Source organism: Capra hircus, chromosome 3, assembly GCF_001704415.2.
Source record: "Capra hircus breed San Clemente chromosome 3, ASM170441v1, whole genome shotgun sequence".
Classification (NCBI taxonomy): domain Eukaryota; kingdom Metazoa; phylum Chordata; class Mammalia; order Artiodactyla; family Bovidae; genus Capra; species Capra hircus.
Genome location: NC_030810.1, coordinates 23,040,498 through 23,049,879, shown reverse-complemented (window position 1 = coordinate 23,049,879; position 9,382 = coordinate 23,040,498). Strand labels below are relative to the sequence as shown.

General features: G+C 42.1%; 1 protein-coding gene across 2 annotated transcripts in view; it reads left to right on the top strand.

Annotated features, from left to right (window-relative positions):
* Positions 1,482-9,382, top strand: part of SPATA6 (spermatogenesis associated 6) — a 167,716-nt gene continuing 159,815 nt past the window's right edge. For both annotated transcript variants that reach the window (XM_018043965.1, XM_005678448.3), the window contains exon 1: positions 1,482-1,763. In XM_018043965.1, coding sequence (XP_017899454.1) covers positions 1,713-1,763 — 51 coding nt within the window. In that variant the 5' untranslated portion in view covers positions 1,482-1,712. The remainder of the gene's footprint in view (positions 1,764-9,382) is intronic.

Below are 9,382 nucleotides of genomic sequence, written 5' to 3'. Positions count from 1 at the left end.
ATTTCTCAGGAGACAGGGAAGGTGGTCTGGTATACCCATCTCTTTCAGAATTTTCCAGTTTGTTGTGATCCACACAGTCAAAGGCTTTGGTGTGGTCAATAAAGCAAAAGTAGATGTTTTTCTGGAACTCTTGCTTTTTCAATGATCCAGTGGATGTTGGCATCCGCTAGATGCCAGAGATCTCTTCAAGAAAATTAGAAATACCAAGAGACCATTTCATGCAAAGATGAGCACAATAAAGGCCAGAAATGGTATGGACCTAACAGAAGGAGAAGATAAGAAGAGGTGGCAAGAATACACAGAAGAACTATACAAAAAAGATCTTCATGACCCAGATAAGCATGATGAGTAATCGTTCACCTAGGGCCAGACATCCTGGAATGTGAAGTCAAGTGGGCCTTAGGAATCATCATTTCAAACAAAGCTAGCGAAGGTGATGGAATTCCCATTGAGCTATTTCAAACCCTAAAAGATGATGCTATGAAAGTGCTGCATTCAATATGCCAGCAAATCTGGAAAACTCAGCAGTGGCCACAGGACTGGAAAAGGTCAGTTTTCATTTCAATCCCCGAAAAAGGCAATGCCAAAGAATGTACTCATGAGGCAACTGCACTCATCTCACATGCTAGTGAAGTAATTCTCAAAATTCTCCAAGCCAGGTTTCAACAGTATGTGAACCATGAACTTCCAGTTGTTCAAGCTGGACTTAGAAAAGAGAGGAACCAGAGATTAAATTTCACCCTAAACATGGTTTTAAAATTATTGATTTGAGCAAAATTTTAGATTCGTTTAATCTTTGATAGTCTTTGGCTCAGGTGCTTCACAACTCGATTTATAGGCACTACATTGACAGTTCAATTTAAAACAATAAACACTGTTGGCACTTCATAGATAGTTCAATTTTAAACAATTTAAAACAATATACTCTGGGATGCATACACAGTTATTAGACACGAATCCTGAAGGGAAGGTGGATGCAGTAACCAAAAAGCCACAGAATAGGAGATCAGGAATAGATAGGTGATTTGACGGACAACTCTCTTCTCAGGGAGGAACCAGAGTTTTACAGGACAGCTCTTGAGGTCCAGTCTTGGTTATAGCTTCGAATTGAGCAAGGATATTCTCCAACCCTGTTTTCTCATGCTGTCTTTGAAAACTATATCGTGAAATTCAAATAAGAAAACGAAAAACCATTATTATACTTTATAGTTGGAGACGCCACTAGCACAAGTTGCCACTGCCACGCTGGAACTCACGGCTCTCGAGTCCTCCTCCCTGCCCTGCACACTGTCCTATTAATACAGCTATTCTCTTCCTCCTCTGGATTTGGGCTCATAGTTTGACGTCACAGACGAACTGCCCCGCCCACCCTGCCTCTTCGGCGGCCCCGCCTCCTCGTGCGGCCCCTCCTCTCCCGGCGTTCGCCAAGCCCCTCCCCCAGGCGCTCGTACTCCAGAGGCGGCTCCGGCGCGTTCCCGCCGGGCTTCTCTTCCGGCCCCGCCCCTCCCGGCTGCTATGACAACGAGTCCGCGCCCCGCGCACCGCTGCTGCTCGGGCGGGACCCAGGCTGGACCGCGGGCCCCGGCCTGGGGGCCACAGCCGTCACCGCCGCCGCCACCTCGTCTCCTCCCCGTCCCCGCCCCGCCCTGCGTCTCCTCGCCTCCCTCGGGTCCGCGGCCGGGGTCTGTCCCCGCCGCCCCAACCCCGCCCGGATGCCGAAGGTGAAGGCGCTGCAATGCGCCCTGGCGCTGGAGATCCGCTCTGTGAGTACTGGTCGCGCCCCGCACCGCCGCTGCCCGGGTGTCGTGAGCCTCGGGAATTTACTTGGACGCCGCCTCCGTTCACTTCCGAGATCCCCGGTTCACCTAGAAACTTCCTCCATCCTCCTAGTCAATCCTGTGGAGCCCTGACCCCGTGTCACTTGGGTCTTCCTCAGCCTCAAAAATCATGAATGCCCTCCCACTCCAGCCACACAGAGGTCTGATCCCCACCCCTCAGCTCCCCTAACTTCCTGTCAGCTTCCAGTTCGAGTTTCTTCAAACTCTAAACCACTTTTGAAAGTCCTGCTCTCCTCGTGCTTAACTTTCCAATGGATTGGGGTAGGGGTAGGGGTTTCTTTTTAAAATTCCTCTTCTCTGCTCCTGTTCTTTTCGTGAGAGATTATTACAGACCTGAGTTCTCCCCAGTCTTAGGGGCGGGGACTGGGGGATGAATTTCTTCTCAAATCAGTGCTGGTGGATTCCTTCGGACTGTTTAGCAAGCTTCTGATTAGTGAAGGGGCCTTTCTTCTCAAATCTCCAAAGTAGAATCTCCGTACTCCACAACCGAAGTGTGTCATCACTGCGAGCAGCAGTTTGCCATCTCCCCCCGCCCCCCGCCCCGCCACCCCAGGGCCACCCCTGGGCCACCCCTCAGAAACCATTTCAGGTTCCTGCAGTCCCCAAACTCTCTCAATGTTGAGAGGGATCCCCGATCCTTCCCTTCACTCCAAGAAAAGCACCAACGTTAAGAGGAAACTACTCATTCTCTCAACTTGCTGGAAACGACCCTCAACCCTACGGAAGAGATGCCAAATAGGGTCCTGTCCCCGACCTTGCTGTGGAAATCCAGCTGAGGCAGAGAACTCCCGTGTCCTTCCTCAAGAGAAGGGCCCTGGACCTCTCCAAGCTGTGAGCAAACACCATCCCTCTGAACAATCTCATAGGACCTTCCAAGGGGTTTTGATCTTCTTCCTCCTCATTCTTTACAGAACCCTCCGTTCTCCTCTTAAGACGAAAGTCCCAGCTTCTTTCTTCTAGAGGAAATCCACCCAAAAGTCTTTCCATACCTCTGGTTTAGACCTGTAAGCAGTTTGGAAACACAATTCCTCATCCTTCAGTCCTTTTTTTTTTTTTCGTTTTCTACTTCTTTAAGTCCTTTCATTTCTCAGCTCTTTCATCTCCCAGCAAAACTGTGTGTGTGTGTGGGTGGGTGGGTGTATGGGTGTGTGGTGTGTTTTAATACTTTACATAGCCAGTTACTCCCCTGGGTGCTGCACCAAGCAGCCTTCCCGACTTCCTTCCTGCACACCCTGCAGTCAAGGCTCCCCGCCCCCCAACCTCTCCGAAAGCATCCCTGCTTTGGTTTCTGTCCTTCCTCACATTACAGTGAGGCCAGTGAGGCACAGCCTCTGAAACCTCTAGGGAAATCACAAGACTGTTTACATCTTTTGCTGGGTCTTAAAGAAAGGAAGGCTGGGTAGGCCTGAGTGTGAGGCAGGGGTGAAGAACAAAGTTTCTGGTTCCCTTGCTTTATGTTTAAGGCTGCAGAGATTTTATTCCTTGCAATGTCAGAAACTCTGTAGTTTTGGTTTCAGATGCTTTTTTAATCCCTCAGCTGCCAGAGTTTGGCAGCCTTTTTGTAAAGGAGGATTCATTTCGCAAAAGAATATACTAAGCTTTCTGAACCACTTGGCAGTTAGTAAAACTCAGCCTCTCTAGACTTTGTTACTGGCTGCTTCCTCCTCTGCTGACCAATGGAGTTTAGCAGCCTGCCCAGAGCAGCTGCCTGATGGGCTGGCTGTTGCATCCCTTCCTTGGCTAATCCAGTCTTGCTTAGAGGAAGTAGCAGTGCTTTGTGGTAACTGACTACTGCCTGAAGGGGTTGGAGAGAGAAAAGTTATTTCACTAGCCTTTCTCTACGGTATTATCAGAGGGAAAGTGAATGACTATACAGTGGAACTTTGTTGTTCATCATGGCCTAAGAAATTATGCATGTGGAAACACTCCTGGTTTTTTTTTCAACAAACATTTGAATCAAGAATTTTACAGTTCTAAGAAATCTTAACTTTCATTGGATTATTATTTTTTTTTTTTTACAGATGAGAAAGTAGCATGACTATTTTTAGGGACAGATCTGCAGCAACAGGTTAAGATTTCTGACCAGCAAAAGCCCCTTTAAATTACTCTGATGTTCAGAAGGAGCAAAAGAATAAATAAATAAAAATAAAAACTGTTAATAATCATATAGGTTAAACAAGCTTGATTCGGCTTTGATTGAATAGAGGAATTATATGAGCAAAGATATTTTTAACCTCTTTTCAATTTCATTTTTTTTTCAATTCAATTCTTTACATTTATAGGTTAAAAGTCAAAACTGGATAAAATGATACATTCCGAGAAGTCTCACTTCCAGCCCTATTCAAACATATCCTCCATCTATTTTCATCTGCTATAAGAAACCATTTTTATTGATTCTTCTAGTATTTCCTTTTGTAATATAATCTCAATAGATACACACACACACAGTACACTGCCCCTTCCCATATATATTTTTTACTTTCCTTCCTTTCCTTCATGATAGATAGCATATTACATAAGATACTCTGCACTTTGCTTTTATACTTTCTATAATGTATCCTGAAGATCACTCAAGATCTAAAAAAGTTGACATCTTCTTTTCCCCCTCAATTTTTTATTGACATTTTTCAAACATACAGAGTTGTTGAGAGAATAGTACCATGAATAACTACATCCCATGACCTGTGTTCATTAGTTGATATATCTGTACACTTGTATATGTATAATAAATTTTTTTTTGCTAAAATATGACAGAATTGTTGCTATGAGACTCCTAAATGCTTTAGTATATGTGTTCTAAAAATAAGGACATTGTTCTACATAACCTCAATACTATTATCACACCTGTGATGATTATCGACGCTTTCTTAGTATCTACTCCATTTTCAGGTTTTCCTCATTGTCACAGAAATGACTTGTTTAGTTTGCTTTTCCAAACCAGGATCCAATCAAAGTTTACATGTTGCATTTGGTTGTTAGACCATTTTAGTTCAATATAAAGCAGTTCTACTTTTTCATTTCCACAATGTCTTTTCTTTTGTGGATTTAGATAAATTCATACACTTTTGTATAACCATTATTCAGATCAGGGTTTAGAACTCTTGCAGCACCCCAGTAAATTCCCTTGTTCCTCCTTTTAAGCCCTGCACAAAGGGACCACTTACTCTGATTTCTGTCACTCACTACAGATTAGCTTGCCAGTACTTGAGCTTCACATAAAATGAGCTATATAGTGTATAATATTTTCTGTGGGCTTCTCTTTCTCATTGTATTTTTGAGACTCATCCATGTTGCTGTGCTTATGAGTAGTTATTCCTTTATACTGTGTAGTAGCTATCATGTGGTTATATGGTTATATATGGTATAACCAGTTATATGGTTATATATGTCATATATATATGTGGTTCATACCAGATTTCTATCATATGGTTCATACCAGATTTTGTTGCACACCACAGCATGTTTATGCCTTCTCCTTATTGTTGATTATTTGGGTTGTTACCAGGCTGTGACTGTCTCGGATAAAGCTACCTGGCACTAGTAGACCTACTAGACTTTCCTGAAAAAGTCTTTTTATGGACATTGTGTTAAGGAGACCAGACTTGGATACAGAATATCCCATGTTATTGTCTGATTTTTTTTTTCCCCATTCTAATGACATTTAATTTGCTCTTCTAAACTGGAGATTAGGTGTTTAATTTCTACTTGCTTATGGAAAATGTGGTGCTTCATTTTCCCTCCCCTTTCCATGTTTATTTTTTGTTGCAGTCTTGCATTTGTGGCAATCTCATCTTTGATACTATGATCACATGAGAGCGAAAATGAGTAAACAGGAAAGGTTTTGGTGTATAACACAATATTTTGAGTTGCTCAACAGAACCAAGATTTGAGAGAAAATATATTGCTGGGAAAGAAAGTGTGACTTTTCTCAAGGAATCTTGGGAGAATGATATAATATGCCAAGTAACTCAATTTTAAAGAGCAGCCAAAAATTATATTTCCTATCACTTACACTTTTGATATTTGAAACAAATGTGATATAAAAAAAGTATATTTCCTGCTGCTTCTCTCTACCTTCTTCTTATTCAGTAGTGCAGTTTCCATGAAATTTTTTTTTTTTAGGAATATAGACAGAAGAAATTGGAGGTATAAGAGTAAGGCCCAATGCCTGGGCAATAAAACCAGCCAATTTGCTTTACCCGAATAGTGTCAGTTTGGGGTTAGTCAATATTACATAACTCCCATTTTTTCTTCTCTATATTACCTCACCTTGTTACCTCACTCAAATTATTGATAGCATTGAAGCAAAGAGATCTAGGTCCTTTTCTGTAACTATTCATCTGATTGTCTGTGATGGTTATCTGGTTTCCTTACTCAGTTATGCTGCAGTTGGTATTTCCCTGGAATACAGACTTTTGAAAACTTTGCCTATAAAGTACTTCAGACTTACAGAAAAAGAAAATCTAAATACTGCAATCTTTCCCCACTCTGATTTAATAAATACTCATTTTACATTTCCTGAAGATTTTTGTTTTTAAGAAAATGTTACAGATCTAGTTTAAGGCCCTTTTGCACTTCTTTCTGAGTCCAGTTTTCCTCCCTCCCTTCCTAAAAGTAATGTAATCAATATCCTGAAGTTGGACTGTATTCTTTTCATTCAGGTTTTTTACAGTTGCTACATATTTGTGTATGCCTACATAGTCTGTATCCTATTGCTCTGTTTTAAAATCTTACACAAATGGTATAATACTGTAGGTTGTTGTTCAGTCGCCAAGTTGCGTCCGACTCTTTGCGACCCCATAGACTGCAGGAAATACTGTAGGTGTCCTTCTGCAAACCTGTTTTCCCACTTCACTGTTTCTAAAATATGTCGCCAAGTGTTGATTTTTGCAAATCTAGTTCATTTCCTTGATTGTTACATTTTGTTGTTGTTGTTATTGTTTAGTTGCTAAGTCACACCTGACGTTTCTGTGATTCCATGGACTATAGCCCACTAGGCTCCTCTCTCTATGGGATTTCCCAGGCAAGAATACTAGAATGGATTGCCATTTCCTTCTGCAGGGGAGCTTCCCAACCCAGGGATAGAGCTGGCATCTCCTGCATTGGCAGGCAGATTCTTTACCACTGAACTACCTAGGAAGCCCTGATTGTTGCATAATGCTGTATGTTTGCATGAGAGATTTAATTCTTACTCCCCTATTGATGGACTTTTAACTACCAGTGTTCCTCTTTTTGAATATTACAAATGGCATTGCAGTGAGAATATTCATACATATCTTGGTGTCCATGAATCTGTTGTTCTCAAGGGCTGGTACTGTGCCCTAGGGATCATTCTAAGAAATTTGTTAGACTACCTTTGTTTGTCAGAATGGTTGCAGTGTGTGTGTGTGTATGTGGAGGGGGGTGTTTATTGGTGTTAATTGTCTGGTATTCTGCATGACTTGAATATTGCCTTGAATATATATCTATACATATATATGAAAGCCTGTTTATGATTAGAGATTAAGAATCTAACTCTGCTTTATGTATAAAGACAGACCTTTTGTGTGTGTGTGTGTATGTGTGTGTGTGTGGAAAAGTTTTAAGTACAGTGACTTTTCCAGTGATGCAATCACTATGTAAAGTGAGGAAAGAGTGTACTTTGTTTTGTTTGGAACTCTGTTAAGAGTTTACTTTTTCAGAAAATCATAGCATCACTGGCAGCACTGCTTAAATTGAATTGATAGGGAACAACAGACTGGTTCCAAATAAGAAAAGGAGTATGTCAAGGCTGTATATTGTCACCCTGCTTATTTAACTTATACACAGAGTACATCATGAGAAACTCTGGGCTGGAGGAAGCACAAGCTGGAATCAAGATTGCTGGAAGAAATATCAGTAACCTCAGATAAGCAGATGACACCACTCTTATGGCAGAAAGTGAAGAAGAACTAAAGAGCCTCATGATGAAAGTGAAAGAGGAGAGTGAAAAAGGTGGCTTGAAGCTCAACATTCAGAAAACTTAAGATCACGGCATCCAGTCCCATCACTTCATGGCAAACAGATGGGGAAACAGTGGAAACAGTTGCTGACTTTATTTTGGGGGGCTCCAAAATCACTGCAGATGGTGATTGCAGCCATGAAATTAAAAGACGGTTACTCCTTGGAAGGAAAGTTATGACCAACCTAGATAGCATGTTAAAAAGCAGAGACACTACTTTGCCAACAAAGGTCCGTCTAGTCAAGGCTATGGTTTTTCCTGTGGTCATGTATGGATGTGAGAGTTGGGCTATAAAGAAAGCTGAGTACTGAAGGATTGATGCTTTTGAACTGTGGTGTTGGAGAAGACTCTTGAGAGTCCCTTGGACTGCAAGGAGATCCAACCAGTCCATTCTGAAGGAGATCAGTCCTGGGTGTTCATTGGAAGGACTGATGTTGAAGCTGAAATTTCAGTACTTTGGCCACCTGATGGGAAGAGCTGACTCATTTGAAAAGACCCTGATGCTGGGAAAGATTGAGGGCAGGAGGAGATGGGGACGATAGAGGATGAGATGGTTGGATGGCATCACCGACTCAACAGACATGGGTTTGGGTGGACTCCAGGAATTGGTGATGGACAGGGAGGCCTGGCATGCTGTGGTTCATGGGTTTGCAAAGAGTCGGACACGACTGAGCAACTGAACTGAACTGACACCTACCATTCAGCGTTTGAAACTGACCAGTTGATGCTGATTCTGTGAATAGGTGCAAAGAGTGTATCTTCAAGCCTAGTCCTGGCTCAGCATTTACACATAGAAATATGTAATTATTTCTGTATTTTTTTCAGTTTTGACATTGGTTTATTTTTTCAGTTACAGATATAGGTAAACTGCAAAGTGTTAGTTGTAAAAGCAGGATTTTGGATCTTAGAGACACCCAGTGCTCTAGGGTATAGATTTAGAAATGAAACTATTGAGTCTTAGGGAATTGTGTTAGTTTCGTATGGCTTCTATGACCAATCACCATATAACTTATTCGTTATATGTAATGTAAATTTCAGAGCTCTTCCAGTTGAAACTAATTTTTTCACTTTGTTTTTGCTTATGTAAATGCCATTTGTTTTCATTTTCTTTGTTCTTTTTGTTGTTGTTGCTGATAAAGAATGCCACTGAGTCCTTTTTATGGAACTATAGCATATATTTCGGAGAAGGCGATGGCACCCCACTCTAATACTCTTGCCTAGAAAATCCCATGGATGGAGGAGCCTGGTGGGCTGCAGTCCATGGGGTCGCAAAGAGTCGGACATGACTGAGCGACTTCACTTTCACTTTTCACTTTCATGCATTGGAGAAGGAAATGGCAACCCACTCCAGTGTTCTTGCTTGGAGAATCCAGGGACAGGGGAGCCTGGTGGGCTGCTGTCTATGGGGTCGCACAGAGTTGGACACGACTGAAGTGACTTAGCAGCAGCAGCAGCAGCATATATTTAGATAGTGTACGTATACAAAGTGTATAGTTACCACCCAGATGGATAGTTAGAATATTATTAGCACTCCAGGTTGCTTCCTTATGCTCCATTCCTTCCG